The following is a 21,280-nucleotide window of genomic DNA, read 5'->3' as shown; positions in this document are numbered from 1 at the left end:
TAGTGTTACCACCCCTATAAGTCATAGCCATCAGTGATCTTGAGCGTTTTTGTTTAGTTTTGCTTTTGAAAAAAATAAATCACAAAATATTGAAACAAATATCATTGTTTGGCTTAATGCAGGTATTCTTAATAAACAGTACCACAGACTTTATTGAGCAATTGAAAATATACACAAGGAACAATAACTTTTTCTTTGTATTGTCCTTTTTTTTTTTTTTTTTTTTTTACTTTCTTCCAATTAAATAACCCAGTTTCGATCATGAAAAGGGCACTTGTTTCTACAGGAGCTGTGTCCAACTTGCTCAGTTCTAAGTACTGTTTCCACACTTCTTCCTTGTCATTGCTGAGGTTGTATCTCCACTTACTCAGGAAGCAAATTCCACAACGTTGCAAGAACTGACCCCCTAAGTTGTTCTTTCAGATTCTATTTCTCCATAGAGTTCAGCTAACTTTTTAAACTCAGGTCCCCAGTCTCCAAGGTAGTGATAATCCTGGTCTGATTGTGTCGTTGCTGAATCCAGCGAGCTGATAGACCCAGCTTCTGATCTCTGACCCTCATAGGCATAAGTCTGAAGAGAGTCATAAGGGGGGACGCTAGGGTCTAGGTCTGCTTCTGCCAGTCTTTGCTTAATAAATTCCTGAACATCTATACTTTCCAGGGTGGACAATGTCTGGTGTCTGGGAGTGAGCTTCACTTCAGGTCTGATATCTCTCCGGTACTTGAGCTCCTCAGCAGCAGAAGGATTCCTCAAGGCTGTGATGTCAAAGGCCTCCGTGTCTTCTTCTCCGCCTCCTTCATCATCATAGGTGACCACGTTCTCCCGTACATCCTCCTCTGAAATGATCAAGGGCTCTTTTTTGCTGCGCCTCAGGGTGATAAAAATTACCACAATTGCTGAGGAAAAATGGAAAGAGGATGAAGAATTAAGAAAACAAGAAGGAAATTCTTAGAGATTTTACATCAGCAATTTCCCATTCGTCACTAACCACATTCCAGGGTTAGGCTGACACTGCAGCACAACCCTCTCTGTGCTCTCTGAATAACACCACAAGGTACTGTAACGCCTCAAATAATGTAAAAGATGATTACCCCAGGAGACACTGCGAATTGCTGATCTTCTAGAGAAAACCACAATACTCTCTGTTTGCTAGGATGTAGGTTTCTTGGCTCATATTTCAGTAAAACCATTTAGTGATTAAAGTGAGATAAACACATGATGAAAAAATAATATGAAATTTTAACTAAAAAAATGTAGACAGCAGGTCTCCCTATAGATATTTAATCCTTCTAGGTAGACACACTAAAGGAAAGATGTTTTAAGTTTCTGGAATATTGGAAGAAGGAGTCTTAAGGTTAAACCCTTTAAATTTTGACACTTTGTGGAATATCAAAGCAGAAATATTTTAATGTTGATCTTTTTTGTCAATTATCCTTTAAATTATATTATCATGCATTAATAATTGCATTTTCCCATTCAGGGGCAAAATAATGTTTCATTATCTGTACACAACTTGTTTCATAGGAATTTTCTGATTTATGAATGTTCTTTATGTAACTATTTATTTAATTCTCACAGCAGAACTGTGACTTTACTCTATTTTTTACAGCAGAGTTGTGGCTTTACTCTCTTTTCAACCCATTTATGCCTGAGGTTGCAATTTTTCTGTGTGTGCAAAATCAGACTTTGGCGATGACCTTGAGCAGTAGGATATAAATAATTCCCACAAGCTTAGCATTCCAATAATGGAACACTACGCATAAATGAGGATGAGGAATCTGAGACTCAGGAAAGAGTATCTGAATAACCAAGATCAAAAGATCACACAGATGGCAAGTGGAAGAGCTTGTACCATAACATGATTTCTCACATCACAGGTAATGATATTTCTACTATAATAATATTCTACTTCAGTATTTCAGAAACATGAAATAATAAACTGAGTGGCCAATTGGACATGTGCCTTAGGATAGCTCTTGCTGAATATGGTGGATTAGTCTTTATTTCCAACAATGCTGCAAACATTAGAAAATATGATAGAAATATGTCTTGGGAACTTTGCTTTGGCCATTTATCAACATTTTCAACTGTTTCTATTTGATGAGATTAAACTGCTACTAAATAGAAATAGTTCCCTCACATCAAATTTGTTATAGCCTGTGTTATTAGGCTATTATTTACTTCAGTTCTATAGACTGCACTTTTCTTGTTCAGCTGATACTCTAGGGTTTATGATAGTGATAATGATGCCCATTAATATTTTAAACATTCTATACTTCATAACAATCAAGGAGGTACATTCAATTGACATTTAAGGTTGTTATATTTAGCAAATAAAAATAAATGGCAGGATTCTCAAATGTGAATTTGAGATCAACAACAGCACACATGCACACCCACCCACCCACACACACACACACACTTCTCAACCTACAGTGAGCTTACATTCCTATATACCCATTTGAAGTTGAAAATATCTTAAACCAAAAATGCATTTGATACACATAATTTAGTAAGTATTATACCTTAGCCTAGCCTACCTTAAATGTGCTCAGAACACATTAGCCTACAGTTCGGCAAACTTATCTAACACAAAACATACTTTATAATAAAGGTATTATAAAGAATTTTAAATCAGAATTCAAAATATGGTTTCTACTGAATGCATATTGCTTTCACATCCTTGTTAAGTCAAAAAATCTTAAGTCAAACTATTGTTGGTTAGAGACCATCTGCAACACACACACACACACACACACACACACACACCCGCACATACACACACATACACATAAGGTATTGTGTCCCATATAATATTGGAGTTACACACACACAGGCAAATATTGTGCTAAGCATACATGTATATGTTCCAAATATATTATCCCATGTGACATATTTATGTTATGTATACACATATATACCTATATACAGATAAAGATATATTTCTTATTTATCTGAAATTCATATTTATCTCGGTATACTGCATTGTATCTGGCAACCTTGATTATATGTGATCCTCAACAAACGGTTGTGAAGCAAACACCAGGTTATCTAACTCTGATAAAGAACATACTTTCCCCCCAGCAACTGCCCTTTTACTGCTTACCTCTGCAAAGTAACTTGTATCTTTACTTTTATCATTATTGTTACTTTGTTCTTCTTTATAGCTTAACCTATTTTATGTATACCTCTAATCGATAAGGACTAGTTTTATCTGTTTTAAAACTAGAGAAAACTTGAGGAAGAGGAGTCGATTTTAAAGCCAGAGGTGGAAAGGATAATGAGAGAAAGGGATGGTCACTGTGCACTGGGAGGTACCCAGTTTTGCAGAGGAAAGGCAAATGGGAGACTACGAAGGAACCAAAAAGACAGGAAAAAAAAAAAAAATCTGTAGCAAGGGTCATAGAACCATCCAGAAAAGTGTGAAATGAAAAGATATTAGCATCGGGAAGGTCATGAGAAAATTTAATGAGGGTCACTACAGCAGACATGGGAAGCACTGAATTACTGTTGTCTAAAATGAAGTGGTTACAGAAAGCTGAAAATGAAATGCTGATGCTTTGCATGCCCTGATCTACAAATATTATGCACAGAATTACGGATTTTCCCATATATGTTGACTATACTTCAAAGACATTACTTAATAGATGCCTTTATTTTGGGGTAAAAAAGGCTTCTGCTGAACATAGAAATATGCATTTAATAACTCCCTGTGTATTTTAGCATAAATCCACCTTACAGTTTTCTAATTCAAAGCCCCAAACAACATCCTCAAGTAACTCACTCCACTGTATTCAGAAGTTTAGATTTATCATGCACGATATATATCTCTGTTCAACTTTATAATTAAATGAGGAGGCTGTACTAGATCAAAAGACCTATTTATACAGACTGCCTAATTTATTATAATACAATTTCTTACCTTCGCCAATAAATCAAGTTATTTTCTTTTATATTGAATTGGTTGGTGGTTGATGTCAAGGGAATTTAGGTGCAGACACAACAGGAAATATGTAATCAATACTGCCATAGAGGTAGGCAGGTAATTTGCATCCTTCAATATTTGTGCAATTTTTCAATCTTTGCATATGTATCATATCCCCTTAATGAAATACAGGGATAAACCTGGCTTTTTAATAATCATGGCATATGGCATATAGTTTCGTATTTCTCAAAAGTTAAAATAATTCAGATATATTATAATTCAAAATATAGAGACCATTTACGTTTGAACGTTGAAGGTTTACATTTACCTTTTCCCCAGAAAAGGTAGTATTTGCTACCTTCTGGATATTATTTGCTAGTATTCAGTGATTCCTAGACTTGTTACATACTTATTTAATAAAAGGATATATATATATATATGAGAGATATATATATATAATAATCAAAATCTGGGTCACTTTTGAGTGAAAGGGGATGTTGTTTATAATTATGCCAGGACATCAGGACAAACGCAGACATAGGATCACTCTAGTTAAAGGTAAATTCAAATCAACTCAGAGAAAATGTTGTACATTGTGTTCCTGATGAACTTATTTTCATTCCTGTTGGTTCCACAGATATAATTGGAGCAGAGGGCACCAGGTAGATATTCCATAAACAGTTCTCATGTGGACAAACAAATAAATAATCTCTGTGAAAGTGGTAATGTGACATTGTGTTAAGTGAATTATCCTGAACAGTAGTAGCCTCACTGGGAAAATAATTTTAAAATATTTTTTTAAAAATTAGCTTATGGTTACTAATAACATCAAACTCCTAATTGTACTGGAGAATATTTCTTAATGTTTGAAAAACAAATGAAATGTTTCCAAAAAAATCCTAAGACCAAAGTATATTTTAAAAGAATGAGTACAGATAATAATTATACATATAAATAGAGTCAAATCCTTATTTAAAACCTGACAGTCAAAAGAATGTATTCAAACGACCCTGATAATCTTTTAAACCATACACGTGGGCAAGGTACCTCTTCTTACAGTGGGTCATCTGGTAAAATACAATATGAGATAACCAAAGCAATGTTACAAAAAAAAAAGATACATAACTTGTTTTTCTTTGTACAAAATAATAAATAATTTCTGTTATAATTTGAAGCCAATTTTAGTTGTATAATTTGCATTGAAACTTGAATAAGCTGTAGTATTTTTTAGATGTCTTATTCTAAAATAAATATTGTATCCTTGGTTAGTAAATTTCTTTTTCTTCTGTTCAAGTTGGGACAGATTTGTAAATGCCCTTGAGATTATCATTTTACATAATAAATTAGAAAAAATTTGTAGAGTTTTATGAATTAATTTTATCATCAAGTAATTCAAAGTTGGGGAAACATTTTTTGTATTTGTTTTCTCATAATATGTGTTTTTTCCTATATATTATGTATCATTCCAGTGCTTGGCATACTAAGTGGCTTTCAGTTTCCATAATATAAACTGTCATACAACTTGCATTTGAACACATTCCATACTGAATCTCAACATACTCCTCCCTAAGTAGCTTGCATAGCAGAATCTTTTAAACCTCAAGTATCATTTGATTCTTTGTCACACCATCATACGCTGGCACCACATTTGGTAGAATTGAGGTGGTCTGAGTCAGGGAGGTTATTTTGATTAGCTTATGGAGTGTGACTTGCCACACTTGGGAGTGGCATCTCTCTCTGAAACCTTAGATTTTTTAACCAAGGGTAGCACACAAAACCATTTGAAATTGCTCAAATGAAAATCAGGCTGATCTTTTTCTCCTCACCAATTCCATCCTCTTCTCTTAGTTCACCACACATTCACAACAACTCCATTCTGATCCTCATGTATCAGGAAATTTATATCCTATGTTGGGAAGCAATCCACGCTTCACTGATGGTGGCCTCACCTAGGTCACCTGCTTATATGTGAGCTATGGACTGAAAGGGTAGCCGGAAGGGGTCCCAGTCAGATCCCAACTCAGTGACCTATGCCAAGTGCGATCAAGGTTTACCTTGCCAACTACTCTGGCAAGAGATGGGATAAAGTTGGGAAATAAAAGTCAGGCCTCTGGGAAGGAGAGAGGACTTCAGCTACATCTACTGTCATGGCAAATTCTGATTGCATCATAAAGGCTCACTCTAAATTCTCTTCCGTCCATCATATGCAATAGACCTGAAAAAGGTAATCTCAACAGAAAGTAACCCAACTCATAATGTTCAAATCTATCATTTAAAGTTAGTCTCTTTGGTTGACAAGCACCATTCAACGTATTCATAGATGGATTCTGGCCATGTTGTAAAATGTTGAACCATATATAATCTTTAATAAACAAGAATAAGCATTTCAAAATTCTACAGAATGACTCTAAGGTCCTTTCAACTGAAATGTCATTCTCACAGGTTTAGAAATAGAAACAAAGACTGAATGTGTGGCCTGAGATCACACAGTTACTGGCAAAACTAGACCTGGGTTTGTACAATCACAGTCATTTTCACAAACAAGAAGTTGAGAGGGAAAACATATTTAATATTAAAATCTTAACTTTACGATTTGTTTAGGTGTGAGGGTTGACAGTTAATTTAGAATTAGAATTTCAATAACAGAATTAGAAGTTCAAAAAGAAAGTTTTGCTACCTTTGGTTTTGCCAATATTTATGTTGAAAATCATAATCTCACAAATTAACTTCAACATTATTTTAAAATTATGATGACTATATCCTGTATCCCTTGGCTACATACTTTCTGAATAACCATAAAAACTAATCAATGTCATGAAAAGTATACATTGCATTATAATATATAATTGTAGTTATAATATATATTTTCACTAATTTTATTAGTTGAAACTCAAATATGCTTTTATAGCATCTTTTCACCAATTCCATCTTCTTCTCTTAGTCCACCACATGCTCACACCAAATCTACTTTGATCCCCATTTATCTGGAAATTTATATCCAAGATTAGGGAGCAATCAATGCCTCACTTATGATGGCCTCACTTAGGTCACCTGCTTATACCTGAGGTATGGACTGAAAGGGGAGCTGGCAGAGGTCCCAGTCAGATCACGGCTCAAATATGCTTTTAGAGCATATTTGAGTTTCAACTAATAAAAATGAAAAAGTAAACATATCATAGAGTAACTTTATTAGTCTGGAGGGATATCATAAAATTTACAAATGTCCTATTATTTACCCCAAAAGAGAAAACATTTTCATAAAAACCAATTAAAATGAAGTATCGTTCCATGAAAACATAAAATATTCTTTCAAACAATGCACCTCAAAATGTACCTAGACATTTAACACATTAATTACATTTTTGATATTCATCTTAGTAAATGAAAATAGTTTTATGATGATAAATGAGCTCAAAATTTGAAGATAACATACCTCACCTAAGTGATCTACTTTTAAGAGTAAGAACGCTGGAAGAACTCTCATTAAAATCCCTGCGTTCTATTCTCTGTGACTTCAGTTAGGATTCTAGAGAGATCCAGGTTAATTGCTATTGTGTAGCCTTGTTTTCTCTTTCTGGAGTGTTTGTGCTCTTTTTCTTTTTCTTTTCAAATACACACACACAAAAGAAGTATGTTAATAACCAAAGAAAATAGCAGTTCTGACCAATAAATATATAAAGTTTCTTTCTTTTTCTTCTTCTTCTTTTTTTTTTTTTTTTTCGAGATGGAGTCTGGCTCTGTTGCCCAGGCTGGAGTGCAGTGGCACGATCTCAGCTCACTGCAAGCTCTGCCTTCCCGGTTCACCCCATTCTCCTGCCTCAGCTTCCCAAGTAGATGGGACTACAGGTGCCCACCACTACGTCCAGCTAATTTTTTGTATTTTTAGTAGAGACACGGTTTCACCATGTTGGCCAGGATGGTCTCGATCTCCTGACCTAATTATCCCCCTACCTCGGCCTCCCAGAGTGCTGGGCTTACAGGCGTGAGCCACCGTGCCTGTCCATATAAAGTTTCTAAAGGCTCTCTTCCTGACTTTCCTCTCCACTACACATTTACTGTATATATTTATTTGTTTTTATTTATTTACTTATTTTTGAGACAGAGTCTCACTCTGTCATCTGGGCTGAAGTGCAGTGGTGTGATCATGGCTCACTGCAGCCTCCAACTCCCGGGCTCAAGGGATCCACTCATCCCAGCCTCCCAAGTAGCTTGAACTACAGGTGTGTGCCACCATTACGAGCTAGAAATGACTTGATTGCAGTGAAATAGTTCTTGCTCTGGTGCACCAAACTTCCATGCTTCATGTTGCTAAGTGCAATTGAGCATTTTGGTGCTCAATTTATTGAACTTGTAAGCATCTTTTGACTTTGTTGACAAGATCTACTACACAGCATAATGCTCATTGATACCCTCTTTTCCCTTGATGTTTGTGACATTATATTTTCTTCCTACTCTCGCTTCTTCACTGTCCTCTGCTATCTCATCCTTCTTATTTAGCGATCACATTGTAGTTTCTCACTGCTCAACCCCAGTCCATTGTCTCTCTACATATATTCTCTTGCTGGGCAACTTCAATGAAGTGGACTTTCAATGTCATCTAGCTCAGGGTAGTTCAGGATCTATATTCAGCAAGATATAAGAAGTTGTGTTTGATGCCATTCTAACTCATGCAGGTCTCTACATTGTCAAAGATCATTTTCCTGAGTCCCTCGAAAGTACCTAGATAGTATTCACTTTTCCTCAGGTCTTTGGTAAGTATGCTACTCCGATACATGCTATGTCGAAGGGAGACAAGGGCAGAGTTTTCCTAATTGGTGTGCCTACATGCCCTCTTGTCATCAGGAGTTCTATTCTCATGTCATTCACAGTCATCTTTTGCAAATTGAAGATTTTACAATGGGACTCTCTGGCTTTAAACCTTTCTTTACACTCCTAAAACAAAACTTACCGGCTTTGCCATGCCAAACAAATCTCTGGATGCTCTCACCCTTTCCTTCAAATCCCTTCTCCTTTCCAGGTTCATTACGCTTTAATCTCCCCTCCATCTACACAAGCGATTTGTCTTCGACCCCAGGAACAAAACAAGGAACATATTTTTTGCAAGAATACCTCTTTCTCAGAAAAACAGTCAATTATCTTTTCATGTATGCCAGTACCATAAAAGGAATAAAAAGCAGGCTGCTAAGAGAAAGAAAAAAGGGTTTGGACAGAGGTTCCCACTTTATGAAGCAGAAAGATTCCTTATATCCATCTTTCTTTTTATTACAATACAGATTTGCTATCTTGTTTCAAAGAGCAATCTAAAGAGTTTATAGTTATGCGAGCTCCTCATGCAGCTGTGAAAAGATTTAGAATATTACAACAGATAATTAAAAATTAGAGAAAGTGTTTTATTTTCAATGAACTGTAATGAAAAATTCAAATAAAAAAGTATAATTATTATTATTAATATTATTTTAGACGGAGTCTTACTTTGTTGTCCAGGCTGGAGTGTAGTGGCGTGATCTTGGCTCACTGCCAGCTCTGCCTCCTGGGTTCACGCCATTCTCCTGCCTCAGCCTCCCGACTAGCTGGGACTACAGGCGCCCGCCACCATGCCTGGCTAATTTGTTTGTATTTTCAGTAGAGACGGGGTTTCACTATGTTAGCCACGATAGTCTCAATCTCCTGACCTCGTGATCCGCCCGCCTCGACCTCCCAAAGTGCTGGGATTACAGGCGTGAGCCACTGTGCCCGGCCAAAATTACTGTTTTTAAGGGAATATAATTAAATTTAATAAAATTTAATAGCCCCCTAAGACCAAAAAATATTCAGTATGTTAACAACTAACATTAATGATTAACTAATTATTGTGAACTAGTAGAAGTTTCTACAAGATATCTATTTTTTATTTGGTTTTCAGATTCATTTTGCTTTCTGATTTATTCATTTATATATTTAAGGTGTGCAACATGATGATGTTTTCCCAATAATAGTTTTCACTATTATTACATAATGAAATGCTTAGTGTAGTCAAGCAAATCAATGTATCTGTCATCTCACATAGTTACACTCCTTTTTCACGTGGAGGGGAGAAAGCACCTAAAGTTCACTGTCTTTTCAAATTTCCAGTACAACACAATATTGTTATTAACTAAAGTCCTTTTGTTGTATATTTGATCTCTACATTTACTCACCCTACGGTCATATGACCCTCACCCTCATCCTGAATGAATGGGTGACCTCCTCTGATCTCAGAAGCTAAGCGGGATGGGGTCCTGGTCGGATTCATTTAGAATGATGCCACTTAGGTTCTTGCAAAAAAATGTGAAAAGCTCTTTCAAGATGGGATTCTGAATATTTAAATATTAATTCTTTCTAAAACATACACTTTCAAAAGCTATTTCTTTCCGATTTTACCCTTCTTCTGTTATTTCAGTTCTTTCAACACATTTGAATCTAACTATTTTGAGATTAATGATAGTATAGAGAAAATTAATTCATAGGAAATTGGAGCAGCTGTTTCCTTACCCACATTATGTATGCCTAATCCTTAAGTTTTGTCAAAATGATTTCCTCTCATTCAGAATTGCCATCATACAAACTTAGGGTTTAGAATGACTTACCCAGGAGAATGAGAACACAGAGAAGAATAGCGATTAAGGCTCCTGTACTCAAACCAGCCGAGGACAGAAACGCTTCCGCATGGCAGGTCCGCACGCGCCCATCTCTCTCGCATGCACAAACCCTGATGGTGAGGGTGCTGCTGCTGCTGAGAGAGGGGATTCCACCATCAGAGATCATAATGGGCAGATAATACACATCCTGAACAGTTCGACTAAATCTCCTCCGCCTTGTCAGAATGCTGGCTGTGTTATCTATGACAGACATAAGCAAAACAAAATATTCTTAGTCAAGCCGCCATTCAAGATTCACATTTCCTTTAATGGATAAAATGGGGATGTGTATCTTTCTTATTTCAGTTCATGAAATGGACAAGGGAATATAAAGGGGCAATTATTAAAGAGAGGCTAATATTGGTTCTCCAGTTGAGAAACCTATTTAGAAAAATTAATACAGCCACACTAAAGATGAAGGAAAATAGTGGGAAGACAAAGGAGGAGGAAGAAATGAACATTTTGGACATGGACCTAATAGCTACAAGATTTAAAGGGATGCAGAGGGCCTGAAGTCATACACTTAGGGTCCTACACTTTGAAGTGAGCCAACGAGACTTTCCCCAAACCTAGAGGCTCTGAATATATGTGATAGGACCACAAATCTGTATTTTTAGCAAACTATTGAGGTGAAGTTGATGCATAAAATAGGTATAAGAACTACTGGTTTAGATAATATTTCTATGGAGACAGTAGATCAAGCAATACATTTTTTTAGGCTTAGCTGTGATTTGAAGCACTATTGTTTGACCATGGGGAAGTGAATGATGAATAAAATAGCTAATCATCTTTTTTTAAATGTGTTTATTAAATGCAATGTACTATAATAAATGCCTGCATGATATATTGTGTTCAATCTATAACCTTATGAGGGACAGGGTGCTAAATTCTTTAATTTATAGCTGAAAAAAATTTTATTATAAATACTAATTTAAAAGTAAATAACCCTAGTCCCAGAGTGTTAGTTGCCCAAAATCACAAAGCTAGTAAATGATAAGGATAAAACCTCTATTCTAGAACCCTGCTCAACACCACAATGTCACTTTGCCTCATCTCTAATTCACTGCCAAATGGTCTTGATGTCTTCAGTGCATATAGTATATGTTTCATTGTACTGTTATTCCTCATCCTTGAATGCATAGCTGAAAACCCACATGGTTCACACTTGGATGTACTGTTCAGATCCCTTCATAAAATTACCTGTTGCCCTAGCTATAGATTGCCACCTGCCCCCAGGTCACATTCTTCTGGAATAGCATATAATTAATGACTCACTGCTGAAAGGTTACAAATGTTGGCCTGTCCCCCTTCCTATACTACTGACAATACTGATGGACAACTTTAGCTCCAGAGCTTTTCCAGGGGGTCAGCCATTAAGAGACATTAAGAGTGAATGGCAGCTCCATTTGTCACTCCACCCAGTCCTTCTTCCTTCTCCTGTGATCTACAGATGTTGATCCCAGTGGCACACTCCACTACACCCGCACTCCAAATGCCAGTTCAACTCCAGGGAACTCAACATGCAGCTACATCTATGAGTTAATTATTTTGCACTAAAATGTAAGTGGATCATTAGACAATTACAATGAGGGCTTCTTTTTCTCTTATCAATGTCTTTTATTCTGAAAATTGAAATTGTATTTTATATAGCTATGCTTATAATATTCACAGTGCAATATTCTAAAATGATATTATTTATTGTACATTGCTAAATTAATATAATGAGAAAGCTAACTAATTTTTCAAATATTCGATGTACTACACATAATAAAACATAATAAAATAGGCCGGGCGCGGTGGCTCAAGCCTGTAATCCCAGCACTTTGGGAGGCCGAGACGGGTGGATCACGAGTTCAGGAGATCGAGACCATCCTGGCTAACACGGTGAAACCCCGTCTCTACTAAAATACAAAAAAAATTAGCCGGGCGAGGTGGCGGGCGCCTGTAGTTCCAGCTACTCGGGAGGCTGAGGCAGGAGAATGGCGTGAACCCGGGAGGCGGGGCTTGCAGTGAGCTGAGATCCGGCCATTGCATTCCAGCCTGGGCAACAGAGCTAGACTCCGTCTCAAAAAAAAAAAAAAACAAACAAACAAAAACATAATAAAATATGCATATACATACATATATGGTTGAGTTACTAAAAATCAGAAATAAATAATCCAATGAGAAATTGAAGATTTTTCTTACCCAGAGAAAGAGGAATTTTTAAAAACAACATCAGCTGTCTATTCTTAAACATGTTATAGGATAGAGGAAGAAGAAGTGGAGAAATGATACCATGTGTATTATATAATAATTTATCAGTCACATTTACTCTCCCAGAAAACCCGACCTTTGTGGAAGCAGATCTATCAGCTGTAGGATGATGCGTCATAATTAACAAAAGTCTTTAGTCTATGGGAAATGTGTGAGATAAGTATTCACAGGCACAAACATGTCTGACAATCTCACAGCTGCTCCTCTGAAGAGGAGATGTGAGACACTGGTCTCTGAATCTCAGGAAACACGAATAATAACATGTGAAATGACATAACATGTGGTGTAGATGGTGGCTGTTTCATGACTAAGGCCTAGCATACATCTCATATTAATAATCTTGAAGCATGCTATTTTCAGGAAAACCATTGGAAATGCAATCAGAAACAAAACAAATGCCAGAATAGGCTTCTAGTGCATTATAAGTCCTGAAATAGAAATCTCTAAGATGTAAAGACATAAAAATGTTCATTCTCTTTTTTTCCAGTTAAAGTTTTGACTTTGGAAAAGAAACGATGATTCAGGAGGCAAAGAGCTTCCCAGCTAGAAAAGCTTGGCACAGTAGAATAATGAGCTCTTGACAAGGGATATTCTATACCTCACCAGAATGGCAAAAAATATACCTGGCAGAAGGCTCACTGACCTTGAAAAATAAAATTTTGAACACTGAGGAAGAATATGAAAGGAAGAAGAAATATATATATATAAAATATAGAAATATATATTATATAGAAATATATATTATATACAAATATATATTATATAGAAATATATATTATATACAAATATATATTATATAGAAATATATATTATATACAAATATATTATATAGAAATATATATTATATACAAATATATATTATATAGAAATATATATTATATACAAATATATTATATAGAAATATATATTATATACAAATATATAGAAATATATATTATATACAAATATATAATATAGAAATATATACATACTATATACACACACAACACACCATACACACAAATACACACATGTACATATATATGTGTATATATTAGACACAATAAAATATATCTTGCTGAAACTGCAAAATTAGGCAACAAGACATAACAAATCTCTAACACGATATACAATGGTTAAAAAATGAATAAGGGCTGGGTGCGGTAGATCACGCCTGTAATTCCAGCACTTTGGGAGGCCAAGGTGGGTGGATCACCTGAGGTCAGGAGTTCAACACCAGCCTGGCCAACATGGTGAAACCCCACCTCTACTAAAAAATACAAAAATTAGCCGGGCATGGTGGCAGGAGCCTATAATCTCAACTACTCGGGAGGCTGAGGTAGGAGAATTGCTGGAACCCGGGAGGCAGAGGTTGCAGAGAGCCGAGATCACGCCATTCTATTCCAGCCCAGTCTGTCAACAGTGAGACTCCGTCTCTAAATAGATAAATAAATATAGAAAGGCTCGAATGGCACCCAAATAAATAAGAAAAATTAATATAGGCTGAATAACGAGAAAACATAGCAGGATAGAACATCCGTGGATTTCTCAGTGCTAACTGTCAATGTCAGTCTCTAATAATGTGCACCATAGCTGGGTTCTTAATTCTAACTCTCTATAGCTAGGATGAAGACAGCAGATTATAGAACATTTGGAAGCCAAGCTAGTAAAGCTAATGTATTAGATTAATATTCGAGGAGATTTTGTATAGCTAGAACAAAGAAATTTAACAATGAGACATGAAATAAAGATGCATATTAGAGGGTAGACTTTGGAAAGTACCACATAGGGAGGATCTTGAATAGCAGCTTTATTTTAAAATACAGATAGATGATTGACAGGTAAATAGGTACATAGGTAAATGATAGATTAGATAGATAAATATAGACATATAGCAATAAGTCTATACAGCTGTCAAACAAGTTAAACAATCTGAAAGCATTCAGTAAAGATAAGAAATTTCTGCTTCTTTTTATTGAAAGGACTGCTGCACTGGAGTACTGGGCATAGTTTTGGGTTCACTACATTAAAAGTGAAATTTTAAACCAATAATATGTGTTTAGAAGGCTTTGGGACATTAAAAATATAGTTTGGAAAATATTTCACATGAAGAATTAACAGAACGTAATATCTTTTTCATTATAACCAATATGTTCTTAATATTTCCATAAAACCCTTAATTTAATGCAGAAATAGTTTTGCATATATTTTATATTTAAAAATAGATGGCAATGCATTATTTATTTTGTTATATGATCCCATTTCTTGTTCAAAAAGGATATGGACACAAATAGGAGGTAGCAGCGAGGCTGTCACACACATACGTAATATCAGACTCAGGCCTACAGTCTAATAATACCCTGTGATTACTGTGAAATAATTGAAATTTCATTCTTTTGAAAAGCAATCATAATAATATAAACAATTGCTTCATCTTTCTAGCAATAAAATATTCCAAAGATGTTTATAATTGATAGTAATTTTGTGGGGCTTTTTCACAAAAGTATTTTATCATAAAATATATTGTTAAGTAGTTATGCATTCAATTTCTGTATTTCTACAGGTTGCAGAATATGGTAGTAGAATACAAGTCACATACTTCTGTAGATCAGATGTCGTTTTCTTTTCTTTTCCTTTGTTTTGTTTTGGTTTTTTTTTTGAAATGGACTCTCATGCTCTGTCCCCCAGGCTGGAATGCAGTGACACAATCTCGACTCACTGCAAGCTCTGCCTCCCGGGTTCACGCCATTCTCCTCAGCTTCCCGAGTAGCTGGGACTACAGGCGCCCACCACCACGACCAGCTAATTTTTGTATTTTCAATAGAGATGGGGTTTCACCGTGTTAGCCAGGATGGTCTCAATTTCCTGACCTCATTATCTGCCCGCCTCAGCCTCCCAAAGTGCTGCGATTACAGGCGTGAGCCACCGCACCCAGCCTAGATGTCGTTTTCTTTAGCTACTATTAGGTGTCTTATTTTTTTTGTTCAATAGTTTGAAAGACCTTGCAGGATAGACTTTAATTTATGTGCCACTGTAGTAAACTATGATCCAGTTTAAATTAAAATAAGGCATGCTTTTAAAATAGGTTTTGGAGCAAAAATAAATCCTATATTTTCAGTCGAAAATTACCTTATAGCTTAGAAAATATTAAAAAGTATATGTGCTTTTGGGAACTGAAATTATTAGACACCTGTATACTCTCAGTTATATCAGCACATTCCTTTTTTGATAATGCAGGCAAAGATACATTTTATTGCAAGCATAGCCCGCCCGATCATTAAAGTAATATTTCCAAATCTATCAGAACAGCAGAAACATTTGAAATTCTCAGATGTGGATCTCTAATTAGACCAAAAAAATTTTAATGTGTATGAAGAGAAAGCTGGGAAATACAGCCCAACTTCCACCAGACAAATAAATAGGCATGGTTTCATATTGTTTCTGAGTGTTTTTCAGTCTTGCAGCAGAAATAGAATCTATTCATAATTTAACCATTATCAGAGCGCAGGCATCAAACAATGGTGTTTTGCATTCCCACAAAGCACCATTTCCATAATCGGTACTTGATGAATGATTTGAACTACACTCAGCAGGAACTTGTCTTCTGTTACAGTTTTATTATATTGACATGTAGAAAGAAATTGAAAGCAAAATGAACTAATTTATCTTGTAATACTTCAGCAGCATGATCTCTTTATGCTCTCTAACGAAAGTTTATTTCTTCATATTCCCTGACTTCCCCTGCTTTGAATCCTACAGTGGCTTAATCTCCATTTTCGGACTCTGGATTCTGCTTGTTCATCTAAGTTTGCAAACATTCTTGTGGTCTCACTTGTCTTTCTGCCAAACTACAAATGCATGATCCAATATGTCGTTATGTTCTGATTTGCACCCTGGTTGACCATCTGCCACACTCCTCACTACATGATCATCTTAAAATCCTGGATAAATACAATGTCCATTGTCTATTTCTGCTTTGGAGTCACAAAAAATGCTGACACAAATGATAACCATCTTAACTGATTCCACCCAGTACATTAAAATAAATGTATTTATTTTACAATCTCCAAGGAAATTATTAATCAATCTGTTAGCGTTTGTCCTTTTTTTTTTTTTTTTTTTTTTTTTTTGAGACTGGGTCTCTCTTTGTCACCCAGGCTGGAGTACAGTGGTGCAATCTTGCCTCACTGCAACCTCCACCTCCCGGGTTCAAGTGCTTTTCCTGCCTCAGCCTCCAAAGTAGCTGGGACTAGGGGCACCTGCCACCACACCTGGCTAATTTTTTGTATTTTTAGTAGAGACAGGGTTTCACCATATTGGCCAGGTTGGTCTCAAACTCGTGACCTTGTGATCTGCCCCTGGCGGCCTCCCAGAGTGCTGGGATTACAGGCGTGAGCCACCGCGCCTGGCCAATATTCGTTCTTTCTTCAGATGCTACACAGTAGCTCTTCTAAATTTCTTTTGTCCTTTTTCTTCTGTGCTGTTTTTCCACTCTCCACGCAAAAACAGCTCTTTCTGCAAAGAAGCTGCCATCTATTACCAAGATTTTAAAAAACATATTTTAAATTGTTCAATCTTTCTTTGCCATTACATCTGTATATTCAAGACTGTATTTTGGACTTTACAAAATAAGCACAAATACACATAAAACAACTATGTGATTCTTGAAGAATATCAGGAAATCTGCTTATGAATGATACAAATTTGTCTAAGTGTTAATTTAGAAAGGAGGGAAAGAAGAAAAAAGGAGCTTTTAAAATAAAGTCCAAGCCAAAATGCAAAATAATTCATTAAAACATAACAATAATATAAAAACTGCAGAAGGAGAGATAAGAACAGTTGTTTTAAAAATAAAATAGGAGTATGAACTCCAAGAGAAAACTTCTACCCGTTATTTATCACAAACCTTTAATAAACAGTATTTTTTTTTAGTAGAGAATGAATTAATTAAAGCAGAAAATACTATGTTTGGAGTCACTAGATTTATAAACACTAAAAAAAATTGTAAGCATAAATCCTTAGTTTTTTTTTTTTTTTGAGACAGAGTCTCGCTCTGTCGCCCAGGCTGGAGTGCAGTGGCCGGATCTTGGCTCACTGCAAGCTCTGCTTCCCGGGTTTACGCCATTCTCCTGCCTCAGCCTCCCCAGTAGCTGGGACTACAGGCGCCCGCCACCACGCCCGGCTAGTGTTTTTGTATTTTTTAGTAGAGACAGGGTTTCACCGGGTTAGCCAGGATGGTCTCGATCTCTTAACCTCGTGATCCACCCGTCTCGGCCTCCCAAAGTGCTGGGATTACAGGCTTGAGCCACTGCGCCCGGCCCTTAGATATTTTTAACAAGTGAATGTATCATTCTATTTTTAAAATAGTTTTTTTCAACTGCATTAATGTACAGGGTGGAGCAGATGACTCCTGTAGCACCATGTGGTTCTTAGCAAGGAAAGAATTAAAGCAGACGAATAGAACCTACATTTTCACAGAAGGAAAGCAAGGGACATGCAACGATAAAATTAGTTTTATATGTATACACACACATACATATACACACATATATATACATATATATGTATTATTATTATTATTTTTTGGAGATAGAGTCTTGCTCTGTCACCAGGCTGGAGTGCTGGAGTACAGTGGTGCGATCTTGGCTCACTGCAACCTTCACCTCGCGGGTTCAAGTGATTCTCCTGCCTCAGCCTCCCAAGTAGCTGGGACTACAAGCGCACGCCACTATGCCCAGCTAATTTTTGTAGTTTTAGTAGAGACAGGGTTTCACCATGTTGGCTAGGACGGTATCAATCTCTTGACCTTGTGATCCACCCACCTCAGCCTCCCAAAGTGCTGGGATTATAGGCAAGAGCCACCACACTCAGTCAAAATTAGCAATATTTTTGTTTTATTTTTCTACTTCTATTTTTTTGCTTCATGAATTTGAGTCAGTTTTCTTTCATTGTGAGTGGGAGTAAAAAGGTGAGAGTTGGCGTGGGCTAGCAAATCCATAAGGGGAAAAATAATTTCATATATACATATGTAAAACAACAATCAATGTTTATATGTTTTACATATATATATATATATATATATATATATATATATATAAATCAATACAGTTCAAAATAACCAGAGAGAAAACAAAAGCATATCTTTGTACCTAAAGCAAAAGAGCCACTAAAATGGATCACTACAGTTCATCCACAATCTTTTACATTTTAGGGTCAAGATTGTATACATGCTCTTTAACTTCTCACTTGCCAAGTTAGAGTGTCTGCATTCAGCTAAAGGATGGTGTAATTCTCTCAAGGTGCATCTGGATAATGTATTTGACTGGTAGGAGAAAGGAGAGCCACTGTAGAATAAAAGCCATGTGTTCCAACCTTGTCCCTGACCTTAGATAACTGACTCAGCAGGACACAGTTGCAGTCACATCCATTAGAGGATATATGAGGCTTGATTTGCAATTTAGGGCAGATTATATGTGCCTTATTTTGTTTAGGAATGTGAGGAATCACTAAATGGTCTCTTGAAACCCTGTGGATAAAAACAAAATTTTAAATGGTTATACTCTGTAGAGAAATTAAGCATATTACAACACCAGCTGTGAGTTCTTGTTTGAAGGACAAAAATAAACTACGAGAATATTGACTGCTACAAATCTGGCAATACCAAAGAAATACAAGACAAACATTTAAAATTTCCCATGATTTCCAATGTGTATCAAACTACATACCTACATTTCCCTACCAATGGAGTGTGAAATTTGAAAGGACTCCAAAAGACACTTTTCTAACATTACATAGTCAACATTGAACTTATTGTAACTTCTATGCAACATAAGCTTAAAGTTGTATCTTCTTTCACCAACCCCAAACAGCCACAAGAAAAACAAGCTTTCCTGTTTCCTTTTAAGTATTTTGTTAAAAGTTATAAAGCAACATATAAATGCAATGATCATTTTTAGAAGAACGAATGCTGCAAAAATAATAAAAAGTAATAAATCCAAGGAAAACACTAAATCTTCAGAATGCCACCAACAAAGTAAAAATGACACTCTAATAATTATTTTGTTTCATATGATTAAAAAAAATTAATGTCCAGTGCATTTTTTCTCGTTTTAGAAACAATGTGTTGTTTTGACTCATTTATTTTTAAAGAGTTCAAGAATCTATGAGAATGGAAAACACATACCAAAAAAAAGAACATAATAAAAACCAATGTGAGTTGCAGATATTCCTGATAGCAAATGATCAAAAAATAATAAGCATTTTCAAATGTAAAAGACAAACTAAATGTGATTTAGAACCCTGTAAACAGAGATAGAAATGCACACATAATTACTAATGATCTTTTGTCCTAATCTGTAGGATTTACAAATGTACCTTACAGTTAGAATTAAGCCTAAGAATTAGGTTGGCAAATCTCTTCACATCAAATAAAGCACAGTCTCTCAAGAAACAGCACGAAGATCATGAAACAGAACGTATTTATCTTTGTAGACTAAGGATGATTTCACACCGGGGGGTTAGTTACACTTGCATATTACAAATGAATGAACATGGTTATTGTATTCCTGGAAGCCTGGCTCAAGTCTATATTCACAAATTTAGTGATAATATGGCCATAGTTTATTCGCTATAGATGTGAAGTTAAGCAGTTAAAATTATACAATGAAATTACTTGATATTATGATTAAAAGTTGACATCACAATGTAAAGAGAAGGTGATAGTAAGAAAACAACTACATTTTAATCAGAAAACATTTCATACTTTTTTGTTGTTTTAGAAAATACAACTTTAAATGCTCTAACTTAAAAATTATCTTTGAACTCTGGTTTTAAAATTTTAAATATACTTGTGTTATTACCAACATATTAATTAACAATAAAAATAAGGTCAATATAAAGCAAAATTATGTATTTTATAATATATATTATAAAAGAAAAACCCTTCACTTGATTATTCTCTGAATCAATGTTTAATAGTTTAATAAATTGGGAGAAATAACTTTCCAGATAAATACAGAAGATTTATTGGCACAATTTTTTCTAGCCACCACAATTTGGTACCAAAGCAACTAAAGAATGAATGCCAGAGTATCTTATATTGGAGTACAGAATAAAGCGCAGTGCTTAGTCATTAGTATGTTCTCATGAGTCAATTAAAATGCCACTGAGTCTCTGCTTTGCTACATTTCCCTCTCTAGATTTTTCCAACCAAGAAATTGATGCTGCATTCCGTCATCTCTATGTTGTTTTAATCCACCACTTACTGAAAAGTAATCTCTGATTCACCTCCCTGGTGGAACAAACTCTATCCCTAAAGTCAAACCATGTTCCACCACTTTTAACAATACAGTTTGTAGTGATCTCTCTAAAGTAGCTCACATTTCACCTCCATCCATTGCAAATTACATTTCATGTCATCCTCATTTCCCCAACTAGACAGCAAGCCTCTTGAAAGCAGGTCCT

At 35.6% G+C, this 21,280-nt stretch overlaps 1 protein-coding gene across 11 annotated transcripts in view; it reads right to left on the bottom strand.

The window, feature by feature from the left end:
• Positions 1-206: 206 nt before the first annotated feature.
• LOC105467940 (cadherin 18) overlaps positions 207-21,280 on the bottom strand; it is a 1,130,742-nt gene continuing 1,109,668 nt past the window's right edge. For 7 of the 11 annotated variants that reach the window (XM_071099077.1, XM_071099078.1, XM_071099079.1 and 4 more), the window contains 2 exons: positions 10,532-10,783; positions 207-897 (listed from right to left, as the gene is read on the bottom strand). In XM_071099077.1, the coding sequence (XP_070955178.1) occupies positions 407-897; positions 10,532-10,783 (743 nt within the window). In that variant the 3' untranslated portion in view covers positions 207-406. The remainder of the gene's footprint in view (positions 898-10,531; positions 10,784-21,280) is intronic. The other 4 variants (XM_011717778.2, XM_024788550.2, XM_011717779.2 and 1 more) reach the window with 2 other exon arrangements.

Source organism: Macaca nemestrina, chromosome 6, assembly GCF_043159975.1.
Source record: "Macaca nemestrina isolate mMacNem1 chromosome 6, mMacNem.hap1, whole genome shotgun sequence".
NCBI classification, from domain to species: Eukaryota; Metazoa; Chordata; class Mammalia; order Primates; family Cercopithecidae; genus Macaca; species Macaca nemestrina.
The sequence above is the reverse complement of the archived record's forward strand: the minus strand, read 5'-3'. Positions and strand labels throughout refer to the sequence as shown.